At 39.6% G+C, this 15,381-nt stretch overlaps 2 protein-coding genes and 1 long non-coding RNA gene across 3 annotated transcripts; 1 reads left to right on the forward strand and 2 right to left on the reverse strand.

Annotated features, from left to right (window-relative positions):
- Positions 1-536: 536 nt before the first annotated feature.
- On the reverse strand, positions 537-3,781 carry LOC111610355. Its single transcript, XR_002753624.1, has 3 exons — positions 3,639-3,781; positions 1,233-1,324; positions 537-616 (listed from the first exon to the last, which is right to left on the reverse strand). It is a non-coding gene; the product is annotated as an uncharacterized LOC111610355 (long non-coding RNA).
- A 410-nt stretch (positions 3,782-4,191) lies between these two features.
- Positions 4,192-7,047, forward strand: LOC102236272 (actin, cytoplasmic 3-like). The gene is made up of 9 exons (XM_005809723.3): positions 4,192-4,299; positions 4,771-4,895; positions 4,964-5,092; positions 5,318-5,428; positions 5,517-5,601; positions 5,681-5,842; positions 5,928-6,119; positions 6,219-6,400; positions 6,606-7,047. The coding sequence occupies exons 2-9, from the start codon at positions 4,773-4,775 to the stop codon at positions 6,747-6,749; spliced, it is 1,128 nt and encodes a 375-aa protein (XP_005809780.1). The 5' UTR covers positions 4,192-4,299; positions 4,771-4,772; the 3' UTR covers positions 6,750-7,047.
- An 856-nt stretch (positions 7,048-7,903) lies between these two features.
- Positions 7,904-13,999, reverse strand: LOC102218046 (vicilin-like seed storage protein At2g18540). The gene is made up of 4 exons (XM_023344156.1): positions 13,908-13,999; positions 12,443-12,531; positions 11,724-11,783; positions 7,904-9,833 (listed from the first exon to the last, which is right to left on the reverse strand). Exons 2-4 carry the CDS (start codon positions 12,459-12,461, stop codon positions 8,602-8,604), a joined length of 1,311 nt encoding a protein of 436 aa, XP_023199924.1. The 5' UTR covers positions 12,462-12,531; positions 13,908-13,999; the 3' UTR covers positions 7,904-8,601.
- Between the last annotated feature and the right edge of the window lie 1,382 nt (positions 14,000-15,381).

Raw genomic sequence — 15,381 nt, forward strand, 5'->3', positions numbered from 1 at the left:
TTGGTTTCTTTTCTGGATGTTTTTTAAATACCTGAATATTTTTCTAAAACAGGATCTTAACCATTAAATAAAGTATAATTTTTATACATTAAAAGGTTAATTTAATTTATTCTGATAATAAATCACCTTTCAGTGCATCTTTCCATTTCCCTGAAACAATAATAACTCAGAGAATGTTGCATATGAACTATTTTCTCATCATTTCCTTTCTTTGTTTGTTGCTGAATAAAATGAAAACGAACCAGAAAAGAGATGAAACCAGTTTAATCTGTGGATCAGAAACATCTCAGCATTCCTCAGCAGAACAGAACCGATTTTATCTCCTTCCTGTCTCAGCTTGTAGATGTTGAGGAAACGCTGTTTGCTGCTGCTGGAGGATTCCCAGGAAGCTCAGCTGCTGCTGCCTTCTCACCTTTTTTGGTCTGAGTGTTGCTGCATGTAAATCAGATCCAGCAGGAGGCAGACACTCCCTCCCTGCAGGTCCAGACCGGCTGGGAATGTTGGCAATGTGTGGCGAGCGGCTCAGAGCGGCGGCTCAGAGATGTTCATCGGCGGCTGAAGCTCGGCGGCGTGACGGCTACATCCTCAGCAGAACCTCAGGATCCGTTTCATCAGCCTGATGGAAAACAAAACTTCACTCCAGATTAATAAACTCAGAGTTCAGGACTGAGACGCTGCAGGAGGATCAGCGTTTTCAGAAATATTATAACAATAAAATGCTTCAAAATAACAACAAGTCTTTAATGTTTTCATTGGTTTCCTTCTGTTCATCATCCATGAAGCAAAATTATCTCCGTTTTCTTTTTCTGTTATTTGATCTTTAAATGATTCTTTAATCCTAAAAAGCTGCAGTTACATCAAATCTTTTAAAAAGTAACAAAAAGTGTTTCAGTCCATGTAAAAAGATCCTGCTATTTGGTTGGTTATTAAATTAAATATTGAGAATTAAAGAGTTTTGCTCTGCAGGTCTTCATGTCCATATAAGGTAAACAGGATATTACAGACATACTGAGCTGAAACATTAAAATCATTTTCAGATTGGAATATATAATTTCTGGTGTGAGATTATTTCTTCTGTACAGTTTAAAGGTTTTCTTGTTATTTTCACAACTTTAAATAAAAATCATTTATAGTTTGGCTGCTTCATGTTTTATCCTGATGATGAGTTAATATTCTCTGTAAACTGAGAAAATGTGCATTAAATGTAAACTGTTGAGTTATGAAATGTGAACCTGAGGGAGCTGAAGTTCCTCCCTGCTGCAGGTTTGGTCTAGTCCATACATGGAAGCAGCTTCAGTCTGATGCTGAGGGGGCGGAGCCTCACCTGGCAGGTCGACACACAAACATGAAACTGACTGAAAACATGTTACAGCTTTTAACAAACAGTTTTAAAACCTTCTTATGAACTTTAATGTTATTATTATTATTATTATTGTTATTATTATTGTTTAATGATTAGATTTAAAGCATGGAAACAAAAACAGGAATCAGTCCTCAGAGTTAAATGATCTGGATCAGAATGAAGAACCAGTTCAGTTTTCAGAAACACGTCTGAACTCGTTGGAAACCCACTGATAAATAAAAACATCTACAGAAAGTATGAAAATATAGAAACAAACATTAAACCAGAAACATAAAGATTATAAACGTGTTTTCATCCGGATCTGGTCTGAACAGAACAGAACCATGGATACAAGTTCTGACAGCAGGAAATAAAAATGATTCAGTTTCATCGTCTCCTGATTGATTCGCCGTCGAGTCGTTTCTGTTCTGGAGCCTCCAGATGTTTTAACACAACATCAGGATGGAAAGACATCAGCAAGGCCCTCAGAGGAACGGCGGCGTGTTTACCATCAGGGAAAGGTTAAAGGTCGTTTCTAAGCTATCAGAGCTGCACCACTTTAGCCCTTATCACCATGGAAACCTCTTTTTCTAATTTGTGTCCCTCTTTTAAAAACACCAGAATCCATTTCATCCACACTGAAATCACATAGTTTTTACTTCACTGGGTTATAAAATTAATAAACGACAAAACAAACATGTAATCTGATGTTTGGGGTCAAAGGTCAGGTTAGCATCTGGGCTAATACATCAGCTTTTTAACAAGAGACGTTTTCACTGTTGAATGAATTTGTGAGAGAAAAGTTTTTACTTTTGAATCTTTTATCATCATTTTAATGCTGAGCAGAAAAAAATGATCATAAACTGTTTTAGAAGAAAAACTTTCCCATCAGGACAGAAACTTAGAGACACAAACATCCAGACGGCGTCCAGAACTAACAACAGATTCAGCCCAAAGCCAGAGCATGAAGCTCAGAGAAAAACCAGGAGCTTCACCTCAGACTCTACAGGTAGCAGGTCAAAGGTCAAAGGAACCTTCAGAGAGAAACAAAGACCTGCATGACTGGAAATGTTTAAGAGAAGAGAAATTTCTTCCAAGGATGTGAGATGGAGGCAGACAGGAAATGACATCAGAGAGATGAACAAAGGAAGCTGAAACTTTCAGAACAAATTTCAAAATTTCACTTCATCCAGAAATTCATGTTCACAACGAAGGTCAAACATCAGAGAGAGATTTCTATCAACTCAGGAAAGTTCTTCATCCGTCCAGTTTCCATGCTGGGTCACTGGGAACCAGTAGGATGGATGGATGGACGGATGGATGGATGGACGGATGGATGGATGGATGGATGGATAGATGGACGGACGGATGGATGGATGGATGGGTGATGCTTTAATAAAACCTTGCAGTTCACTAATTGAAAACTTTAAAGTGATGCATCAAATTATAATTAATATACAAAACACTTTATATTCAGAATATTAATTTTAAAGTTTATAACTTCATGTTTTCTCCTCTTATTAAACATTAAAGGTTCAACCAGTAAAATATCTTTTCAGAAACTTTGTTCTGTTATTTTATTGAAAAACTGAATCTGGAGAAAAATAATTTTATTGATTTTTAAACATGAACTGTTTTCATCTAATTTATTCTCTTCATATAAATCATATATTTCTGAATCAAACTGTATTTTTCAGTTACATCAGGATCTTTGTTCCCAGCAGTGATGATTTTATGATCCAGGACTGAAACTCGGTTTTATTGAGCAACAGAAACAAACTGAAGTTTCATCATTTCTGACTCTAATTATAACATGAGGGTCATTCTGAGTCACTGGCTAAAGAAAATATTATCATCCAAGAAAATAGATATAAATATGAAAACATTTCAATCAGTAAAAACATTTAAACAAATTAAGAGCCTGTTGGGTTGAAATCATGAACAGAGGAAACTTTAAACTGGATGATTTCCTGGTCCGGTCCGACAGTCGGAACCTGCTGATCACCTGGTTCTGCTCATTATTAGGAAACTTTCATTTATTTTCACTGAATGTTGAATTTATCAGATGAAACTGAAATAAAGCTGCAGGTTCTGATGAAACTGTTTGGAAAACTTCCAGTTTTACAGCAGCAAGAAAAACATGATGAAAATAAATGAAAAGAAAAAACCGGCAGACGTGACAGAGTTCAGTTTGGACCCGAGTCCAGATTGAGTTCTGAATAAAAAGGTTTTCTGAAAACATGGTTTCGGTTGTGAGGAAGTGAATCAGTGAATCGTTGTGTAATTGTGTTTTTACCTCAGGATGAATGTGAAGTTCATCCGACACGCAGAGACCTGCAGAGTTCCAGAACCACCGGACCCGGTTCCTGCAGAACCTCAGCAAACTTCTCTAAATGTTGCTAAAAGGTTAAAGTTGGTCTGAAACTTCCTAAACTCAACAAGGAAACATTTTATTTCTGTTTCTGCTGCTTCATGTTTTCGTTCTGATTCTCTGCAGTTTGATGCTTCAGTTATTGGTAATCAATAATTATCTGATCCAAACATCTGCTGATGTCATCATGAATCTGTTTTAATTTAAACTTCTATAATTTTATAGAACTTTCTCTGATTTGAACTCCTTCAGTTTGGTTTTGGTTCTGCAGCTTCAGGCCAATCAGAAGTTTCCATCTCAGGTGACGTTCAATCAGAAATCCTCCAGGTTGTTTCTGATGGCAGAAATGACTGACACTCCCTCCAGCCAATCAGGACGCGAGCTGAGAAATCTGCTCACCTGGACCAATCACGTCGCGAGCTGAGAGAACGTTACCTTTTATGGAGAACGCCCGCAGTGAGGCGGCGCAGATAAAGCCGCTGCTGCAGCTGCTGAGATGCGGCAGTAAGAGAACAGATCTGGGACAGACAGACCGACTGACACCGGCAGGACTTCACCTACTGACACCTGAGACTCACCTGGACAGGTAAGAGGCCCTGGAGCCGCTGCTCGGGTTGGTTCATCTGATTCAGCTGCTAAATGATGATTTTAGAATCTGACAGTTTTAATCTTAGTGAACTTTAAATGTCCTGCTGTGTTGGCGTCTCTAGAGAAACTCTTGTTTTAATGTTTGAAATGTTTTTAATGTTTTAAAGTCAGAAAAAAATAAAAATCATAGTTTAAGGATTTAAACTTTGCTTAAAATGTAGTTTTTTTTATTTTTATTTGAATGTAATTAACTACTTGGAGTTAAATTCCTCTGTAATTCAGTTAAACCTTCATTGAACCGTATAAACTGAGTCCTGGTTCCTCAGCCTGGTTCCCCTCAGCAGCTCTGATTGGAGGAACCAGGCCGGACGTTGGGTGTGGCGTTTGGTTTCCATCACATCCTGACTGAGTTCAGGCTGAAACCAGCTGAGCTCTGGAAGAAAACAAACCGTCTGTCTTCTCTCTCCAGAAATGGAGGACGAGATCTCTGCTCTGGTTGTTGACAACGGCTCCGGTATGTGCAAGGCCGGGTTTGCCGGGGACGATGCGCCTCGTGCCGTTTTTCCCTCAATCGTTGGGCGACCCAGACACCAGGTAGGAACCGGACCGCCTTCACCAGCCTGGGTGTGATGGTGAACAGGTCTGACTGAGTTTGTGTGCAGGGTGTGATGGTGGGAATGGGCCAGAAGGACAGCTACGTGGGAGACGAGGCCCAGAGCAAGAGGGGCATCCTGACCCTGAAGTACCCCATTGAGCACGGCATCGTCACCAACTGGGACGACATGGAGAAGGTGAGCAAACCTGAGGTTACCTTGTTGGTTCTAACAGTCGGCTTAAAGTTTGCTGCTGTTGCTCTGGTTTATCAGTGACTATAGCAGGAAAACCTGCCGAGTTTAAAGCTCAGTAGCTGAACTGAAATGTGCCGATACAAAACCTGCTGCTCCAACTTAAACTGATCAGTTTGTCTTGTCCTTCATCACGGCTCCTGTCTCAACTTGTCAACCTGAACTCTTCAGATCTGGCATCACACCTTCTACAATGAGCTCCGTGTCGCTCCAGAGGAACATCCGGTCCTGCTGACTGAAGCTCCTCTCAACCCCAAAGCCAACAGGGAGAAGATGACCCAGGTGGGTTCTGACCCGACCCAGTTCAGAGGAGAGACTTTCTGCTGCTTCATTATCTGTAAACTGAAGTGAGAAACTCTTTCTGTTCCAGATCATGTTTGAGACCTTCAACACTCCTGCCATGTATGTGGCCATCCAGGCTGTCCTGTCGCTGTACGCCTCCGGTCGTACCACAGGTCGGGGTTATGAAACGGCGCCGGCTGCTGAAACAACTCAACTGCATCGTTTACTGACTTGTACTCTAATCTTTCTCAGGTATTGTGATGGACTCTGGTGATGGTGTCAGCCATACTGTCCCAATCTATGAAGGCTACGCTCTTCCTCACGCCATCCTGCGTCTGGATCTGGCTGGCAGAGACCTGACAGACTACCTGATGAAGATCCTCACAGAGAGAGGCTACAGCTTCACCACCACTGGTACGGCTCACCCAGAATGAAACCAAGCTATAAGGCCAGACGTTGTTTTCTGCTGTGACCTTCCTCCTCTTATTCTGACTTCCAGCTGAGCGTGAGATCGTGCGCGACATCAAGGAGAAGCTCTGCTATGTGGCTCTGGACTTTGAGCAGGAAATGCATACGGCAGCTTCCTCTTCTTCCCTGGAGAAAAGCTACGAGCTTCCTGACGGCCAAGTCATCACCATCGGCAACGAGCGTTTCCGCTGCCCAGAGGCGCTCTTCCAGCCGTCGTTCCTCGGTCTGTAATGAGCAAATGATTCAAATCACTTCAGATCTTCTTCAGTCGGGTTTAAGTTCTTGCTGGTTCCACCTCAGTGACGGTACCTCTTGTCTGTAGGAATGGAGTCTGCTGGTGTTCATGAAACCACTTACAACAGCATCATGAAGTGCGACGTGGACATCCGTAAGGATCTGTACGCCAACACGGTTCTGTCCGGCGGTACCACCATGTACCCTGGAATCGCTGACCGCATGCAGAAGGAGATCACTGGCCTGGCCCCGCCCACCATGAAGATCAAGGTATGACAGCTGGACCTCAGGGCCCACTGACCTTCAGGGGTCATACCTGCTGCAGTACGTCTGGAAGAGTTTACAGGTCAAAGGTCATCCAGAAACTTGATGCAGCTGGTTATTTTGAAACAAGTTGATGGAATATTTCATGGATCATTTAAGATCCTCTCAAATTTGGCTGTTTTTCTTAGCCTTGTGGTTTCATTGTGCACAGATCATCGCTCCACCAGAGAGGAAGTACTCGGTCTGGATCGGCGGCTCCATCCTGGCTTCGCTCTCCACCTTCCAGCAGATGTGGATCAGCAAGCAGGAGTACGATGAGTCCGGTCCAGCCATCGTCCACAGAAAGTGTTTCTAGACGTCCCGGCGGTCCGTCTGCTTTTCTACTGCTGCGTCCAGCCAGAAGGTCGTCTGGTTCCTCTTGTGTAAACGGACTCAAACATCCCAAACAAGACCAACAGCAATGGTTTCAGTTCAGCCTGACATGAACTCGGGACAGAAACTTCAGTAACTTCAAATCGTGACCCAGTTTGTTCAGAGATTCACCACCTGGATGATCAACTGTGACTGAATACATGAAAACAGCCACTGAAACTTTCCAAAGTATTAAATCATTGTAAAATTCATGATCTGAAATAAAATGTTTACACCTGGTACTCCAGTTGTTGACTTTTTGTTTTATCTTTATTGCAGTAATCTAGTCTCTCTGACTCGGTCAGCTCCGTTAGCTGGACTAAACTTAACTTTCCTTCTGGAAACGGGACCAGATTAAAGGTTGAGGGACTGAAGGCCTTAAACTCTCTGGATCCATCCTGAAGTTCAAATGCTCTGCTGCCATCTACTGGTCAGTTTGACAACTATGGCAATTTAAGTTGATGGGCTACATTTCCATAAAGTCCTATAGCTGATACAAATGAGGTTTTTATTTTTTACAGTGTCCAGCTTAAAATAAAAAGGAATTGTGTGAAATTGTGGATTAACTGTCCTATAAGGTTAATCCTAAAGATTTTCCTACCATCTTGGATGGATCATACATAGTAAATGAAGTTTTATGGCCACAGTGTAAATGAGTTTTTATTGTGGAACCAGATGCTGTAAGTTGCATCTGACTTTATAACTTTATATTGTAGATTTAAACCTGACCAAGCAAATATCAGCCTGAGTAGAGTTGGACTATAAATCTGAGTCAATATAAAATGAATCGTTTCCACACTTAGAGCTGAAAACACTTAAACTGAAGTTTGGTATAAACTTCATTCTGAACCTGTGCAGAAAGTTTAACTTAAGATGTGCTATAAAGTCCCACCTTGTGAAATATTTAATGAAACCACATTTTAAAATGTTCATGAGTTATGATATGTATCTAAAATAAATATGGTCATCTGATTGTAACCAGATGTTCTGGTTATGTTTATAAAATGATCCCAGATTTTAAATGTTTCAGAAAAAAGAACTGAGATTTTAGTCTGTTGAGGAAATTTCTGTCATGAAAGAATGAATCCATCCAGAAACTAGAGAAAGAATCTTTGTCTTTATTTCTATTTGAAGGTAAAAGTTCATAGAAACGTCTCATTATATATTCACAGCTAAAGAAGAACTGATCTGTCACCAGGTGGACAGAGACACATCCTCACCCTGTCATGAAACCGACTGACTGGAGGAAACAGTTTCAGTTTGGTGGAAAAAACTCAACATGAATGACAGGAAATAAGAGGATTCTCATTAAAATCCTCAACTGGATCTGAGCTCAGAGTCAGAAGAGATTTCAGTGACAAAACATTACAGAAAAACATTCATATAAAACACCATCAATCCAAATCTACACAGAATTACAATGAAATAAATTCTGTAATATATCAGATTAATAACAGATTATCAGCTGCAGAACCAGATGAAAAAACTAAAATCAGACAAATTCACTGAAACAAATATTCATATTTCCATGTCATTCACTGAGATACATGTGATGCATGTTAACATTATGCATCATCACTGCACCAATAAACGGCGCAGAAAGAAAATCATTTTAATTATAGTTTGATGCAAACACTGATTGTTTCTGTATTAGAGTTAAAAAACCAGAACCTGTAAACTCAGAGCTACTGACGACTCTGGAAGTCAATATGACACATTAAATATTATCATTATTATATGAACATGACCCAGACTCCAGCCGGGTCAAGATGTTCGGTCCGGTTTGGGTCCAGCAGTTAATGGCTTTGATACACATATAATAAAACTAGAGTCACTGACAGCAGCAAAGTGAAGCCCAGATACGTCCACTTCCTCCTCTTCAGGTAGAAATCCTCCTGCAGCTTCCTGTTGCGCGCTCGCTCCTCCTCCAGGTTCTGCTTGGTTTCCTGCAGGTTCTGTTTCAGGTCCTGGTGCATTCGCTCCAGGATGCCGACCTTCTCTTTATCCCAAGCGTCCCGGTCTCTGGTCCGATCTCGTCTGCTCTGGTCCAGCCTCCTCTCAGCCGCCTCTCTTTGCTCTCGCTCAACTTTAACTCGGTTTTCTGAAGCATCTAGTTTTTGTTTCCACTCTTTCCGCTGCAGTTCTTCCTGTTTTCTCCATCTTCTGTCCTCTTCCTCTCGCTCCTTCTTTCTCTTCTCGCGTTCATTCTCTATTATTTCAACCTTTTCTTTCAGCATTTGAATTTGCTGTTTTCTTTGCTGCTCTAGTTGAGATTGCAGAGATTTAGTTTCTTCTCTGTGTTTCTTCTTCAGCTCTTCTTCCTGTTTCTTTAATTCTTCTGTCTCTTCCCTGAGTTGTTTTGTTGACTGTTGCTCATCTTCACTCTTCTGTTTCACATCCTTTAGTTCTGCTTCAACTTTTAAAATCCTCTCAATCAACACCTTGGTGAACATTTCTGTTGAGAAAACACTGGACTTTTCACCACAAACCGTCTCCATCAGTTCTTTGATCTGCCGTCTGTCTCTGATGTTCAGAACAAAATATCTTCCTCCACAGATCTGGAGGAGATCCTGGATGTTCTTGTTCTCTATAAACTTATCAACATCTGGATGTTCAGGATCCAACTCTGTAGTGAAGAGGATGATGGTGAAGTCGTTGACTCTAGAGCTGAATGTGTCCTGGATGGTGTGTAACTCTCCCTTGTCTTCATCAGTGAGGGGACCCACAGGTAGGACCAGGATGAAGGCGTGGACACCCTCAGGATCACAGAGGGAGACACACCTGAAGGATTCCTCCATCACTTCCTGCTCAGCTTTTCCATACAGCGCAGGCAGCACCACCAGAGAAACCCCACGTCCAAACACCTCTCCCTGCTTTCTAACACACTCTGAAGGAAGATCCTTGTGACCTAGAATGACCTTGGCTGCTGCCGTCTTCAGTGGTTCACTTGGACCAAACAGAACCAGGTTCAGAGGTTTGCGTTTCACAGCCATAGTTAAACCTTCGTCTTCATCCTTCTGCTCAGACACTGGAAATAAAAATGAAAGAAAGTCTGAGTGGAAAAAATAAAACATTTAGAACCAAACCAGAAAGTTGGAAAGTACGGAGCCCCATAAGGGACATGGGGAATTTTTTTTCTTTTGCTTTCCCTCGCAAAACTGTACTGGTCAGTTATGCAGCATAATTATATACTGTAAGCCTTTCTTACTTTCTGCTTTAATATAAGGTTATGTGAGGTTTTTCCATGAATGTTAATATCTTATTGTGAAATATCTGAACTTTTATATCTTTATTATAGAAAGGCAACACAAACCTGTGATATAAACAGAAACTTTCCGTAAGTAGGAAAGAAATAAAAATACATCCAACCTATATTTCTGAGTTATTATCGCAGGTAATAAATCATCTGACAGTTTTCATTGTGTCTCTGTGTTGCTGCTTGTCTGAATGGTTTAAAGAGCTGCAATATCTCAACCTTAATAAACATAAACATGCAGTGAATAAATCGACTTTCAATCAGTTTTTTGCACCAAACAGTTAATGATAATAAACACATTTTACTATTATAAAACATGGTAAACTAATGATGGTAAAAGCTGCACTGGGTTAACTCGGGAATCTCATCAGTCTGTGTATCGATCAACTCCAGATCATTTCTTTGTTCTGTCACATTTATAGATTTATTCCATTTTGATGATCAGGCTCCAAACTTTGAAGGACTGACCGCCCCGCTCACCGCTTCCTCATAAACACAAAACCAGCAGGTCAGTGACCTTCAATTCATACCTGGTGAGGCCACGCCCACATCGACACGCCCACCACCCACCGCCTGCTCCTGTCATATCAATAATTACTTATTTCCTTCATATTGCTCTTACAGAGCCTCAGTGAAAACGTGTTTATTATTATTAACTGTTTGGTGCAAAAAACTGATTGAAAGTCGATTTATTTATTTACTGCATGTTTATGTTAAGTACGGCGCCCACCGTAAGAAAGGCTTACAGTATATAATTATGCTGCATAACTGACCAGTATTGCGAGGGAAAGCAAAAGAAAAAAAAATCCCCATGTCCCTTATGGGGCTCCGTAGGAAATCATTCAACTTTTCTAACAAGTTTAAAAAATCCATCCAAACGGCTCCAGGACTCAGAACGTCTTCACTAACTCAGCTCTCAAATCCAATATGGCTGCCATTTATTTTAAATATAGAGGTAAAATAATAGCAAACCATACACTGCTAAGATTGGATGCATTAGCAGACAGCAGCCACTGGTTTTCTACTGGTTTTCTACTGGTTTTCTACTGGAACGCACACGCGCTGGATGTGACATCATTCACTGATCTGCGCTCTCATTGGTTAGGTGAATGGGAAGCAATGTTGCTAATTTTATGCTTTTACTGCAATTTGTTAGTTTATTATATTTTAAGTACAATCCAGACCAAATCCAGACTAAGGCACTTTCCTTCCCACTGTCGCCCCGCGCATCTTCAGCATGACGGGTTGCTGTAAATCTGTGTCGGCCATGTTTCCTTTGAATGAAAAGGTTTACATACACTGTACCAAACACCAATATTCTCAGTCTCACATTAATTCATAGATTTTCCAGTTTTAGGTCAGTTAGGATGAATAAAGTTACTAAATATCATAATAATATTATATATAAGCTTATTTTAGATAAACTAAGTTCTCTGTATGTTTAAACATTTTGGTAAATAAAAGATGATGATGTCAGAGTTTTCTAAGCTTTGTGGAAACTTTTCAGTGACATCAAGCAGAATCAGAGGAAACAGGAGAGAAACATTATGACTCTGAACTGTTTATGGTTTTAATCTGCAGAATAATTTTTCATCTTCAAATGCACCAACTACACAAACTAATCTAGAAATGATTATCTGGACTCATTTCAGTCGTACTTACTGTCTGGACGCAGCAGGTCGTTGCTGCCGCAGCGCTTCAATGGTTCCACAACATCTGGCACTGAAAAGGTAAAAACACCTGAGTTATTATCAGGTAATCTTAGAATAACATCCTGCTGGTTATTGTTACTGGAAAAATATGGACTTTTATCAAGTTGAGCAGGCTGAGGTCTGAAGTAAATGTTCATCATTCAGGACTTTAACAGTTGAGCTCAGACTCTTTAGTTTGGAGAAGAAAAAACTTCAGAGAAAAGTTTCACAGAAACCAGAAACATCCAGCCACCATCTTTATTTTGAAGTTGGACAATGTTTCTGCTGTAGGATTACATACATATGTGTGTAAAGATGAAATACATTTTCTGTTTATGATGTTAGAGGTGCTGCTTCATTTAGTATTAACATTGCAGTCAACAGCTGATAAAGGGTCAGAGTGTTTTTTAAAGTTCAGCCGGTCAGCGTTCACATCCAGAACCAGTGGAGTTTAGTGGAGATCAAAAAAAACATCCAGAATAAAACCAGTAAAACAGTTTGGTTCCATAATCACCCTCCTTCAGCTTTTCATCATCAGTAATATGGATCTGACAGCCAAAGCAAACTGTCCACAGTGACAGTCAGTCAGTTATGGGGATGAACTGGTTTACAGAAACAGTTCAAAGTCTCTTTTCATTTTTAATAAATAAAATCATGTGTGGCTCTCAGAGCGGAGTGGTCGTTACTCACCAGGTTCTGCAGACGCCATGATGTCACGTTGCCCTGGTGGAGAACCGGGTCAGAACCAGAACCAGCAGCAGAACCAGTCAGTATGAATACTTTGGGTATGACAGTAAAAAGGGTAAATTCTGTGCATTTATTCCAACACAAAACTGAATCAAAATAATTATTTTAGATGATAAAAAGTATTAAATGAATATTAAAATAACAGTTATTTGGATTTGCATGTTTCAGATCAAACTGAAAGCATTAAAAAGTTTCAGGTTTTAAAATATTAGGATTGTTTAAGTTTTACTTTCTAAATTTACATGAACTATTGTAAGAAGATCTGAAGGATCAAAATGTTTCCTCCTCTCTGGCAGGAGCCTGATAGAAATAAACCAATCAGATCAGCTGAGAGCTGGAAATGAACCAATCAGGAGAAACTGGATACAGAGGTAAAAATATTAATGTTCTGGACGGGCTGCAGCTGAAATCTGGGTCAACATTAAATATTGGTTCAATGTTTGTTTGTTTCTTAGATTGTTGCCCAAAACAGCAGAACAAAAACCGGAAGTTTCATCAGAATAATAAAAAAATAAAAGCAATAAAAAAAGAAAAGCAAACAGCAGCTGTTTGAACGTAAAGTCAGTAAACTGTAAACTTATGATCCAAGTTTGTACTGTAAGAGAATCCAAATAAATGAGTATTAGTATTAGAAGTAGTTGTAGAACTACAGCAGTTATTCTGTCCTTATACAGGTGTGCTGAACTGATGGCGAACAAAAAAACTCCAAACGTTGAGATTTAATTAGTTCTTTTTTGTAAAACTGAAAAACAAGCATAAAGAAAATATACATGAACAGTTTGCACGTCTCAAGTCCAGACATTGATATATGAAAGACAGAATGTTTAACAAGGTTAAGATGAAACAAAAACTAGCAGACAAACTTACAGTATGTCAGACAACATGTGAGCACAATAACAGTATTTATGGACAAAGATACTGGAGGCTTGAAGCAGACTGTCGCTCTACCAGGTTACAAGATGAAAACGTTACAGACTGAATTTTAAGGAAAACAAAACCTAACTTAAATCCTGCCACAAGGGGGCAGTAAAATAACAGGAAATAGGATACTAAGAAATTCTCTTAGTACTACAATACAGCAGTAGTTTGAGTATAAATATGTAACTTTGCGTGTCACATGTTTTCCCTTCCATTGACGTCACCGAGTCTCTTTTATTCGCTTTAAAACAGAATATTTGCTGTTCGCAGGTTAAAACATCCGATATAATAAATTAAAACAAACTGAGACACATTTACTTCACAGCGACGGACTTTTATTGTCCGCCATGTTCAACACGTCATTTAGTGTCTTTAGTGGATCTAGTTTGGTTTTCCTGCAGAGTCACATCTGGTTGAGTTTTCTATAGATCTCCTCTGACAGAATCCTGACACTTTCTCCTCTTTCTGTGTCAAATTAAACTTTACTCACCGTCAGCTGCTCCGTGTTCAGCTGGTTGATGTCGAAAGTATTTAATTCTCTCCGCCTCTTCTCCTTATCCAACCGCTAGGGGGCGTATTAGAACAAACTGCACATCCGGGCATTTCTCTCGTCTTTTTTCAAACTGAAGATCAGAAAGTGTCCTACAGATTAAAATACGTTTATTTAAAATACAGTCCAGGTGGATTTATTCACAGCTGCAGGTCACATCAGACAGAGAAGCTGCATTTACACCTGGATCAATTTCACCATCAGACCAAGTCACCAAGAAATAAACATTATTTACACAAACCAATAAATGGTAACAGTAAATATTTACACGCTTGCAAATCATTAGAACTGAACTGATCTAAAGTCAATCAAAGAATAAATTGAACTTAATAAAACTCCTCAGAGCATTCCCTCTCCTCATTGGCTGGTTGATCCAGGAGCTTTCAGCAGCACCTGGATCGTTTCTCCCTTTGCTGCTGAGGAGACACCAGGAAAGGTAAACTCTCAATTAGCAAACTCAAATGAAACCGTAGAAATGATCAGAAACAAACGGACATTTCCTCCACATTCTCCCTGAACAGGAACGATGGCCAGTCCTTCTGCCTGAGAACAAGATTAACTAAATGTCACAATGCAACTGAAATAAAGAACTGAAACAAAAAGTATCTGGTCTGGAAATAAACAACTTCATATCAATAATCCTTTATTAGTGATGGAAACTCCATCACCGCTGTTTGTCATGAATCTCAGTCTGTAGTCGTCTTGTTTTCACTGACAATAAATGTTTTATTAAATCTTTAACTGTTTAAATCTCAGTTTTAGTTGGACTAATCTGCTCTTCTGGAGCATGTAGAGCCGGAGGTCAAACTCACTTTCATTTTGGGCCGAATCAAAAATCTGAATGTTCTTAAAGGGCCGGTTGTGTCCGAATGTATCAATAAAACCCATTAAACTGTTAAAATATCAAAAATAGCTGCTTGTTTCAGCTTTAAATAATACTGATCATCTTTTCACACTGATCAGTCCATCCAGGATTTTGTGATTAGCAAAAATCCTTTTTTGTGTTTGTTTTTCTTTTGCCATGAAGATCACTGATTTTGTGAATTTAGGAATATTTGTAAGGATTTTTTATATTTGTGCTACTGTATGACATTAAATGTGACTTTTTTATTGATCACAGATTACAGCTTAACGTCGAGGCTGAGGCACAGTCACTAAAACTAAATGTTTTTGGACAATTTTGAGAAATAAATTGCAGTAAAATCAGATAAAATGTTGAAATGTGTTGATTTAGTGAATATTGCAGATTTGTGAAAAACTGGAGGGACTTACTGATGTGATTTGGAGTCTAGGGCCACATGAAAAAATATATTTCTCAAAATACCAGCGCATTTGTAAAAATACCTGTGTGTGTAATACTGGATTTGTAAATCTTGTAAGCATCTTTGTGTGTAACTTTTAATAGTTGTATCAG

This window comes from Xiphophorus maculatus, chromosome 12 (genome assembly GCF_002775205.1).
Source record: "Xiphophorus maculatus strain JP 163 A chromosome 12, X_maculatus-5.0-male, whole genome shotgun sequence".
Classification (NCBI taxonomy): domain Eukaryota; kingdom Metazoa; phylum Chordata; class Actinopteri; order Cyprinodontiformes; family Poeciliidae; genus Xiphophorus; species Xiphophorus maculatus.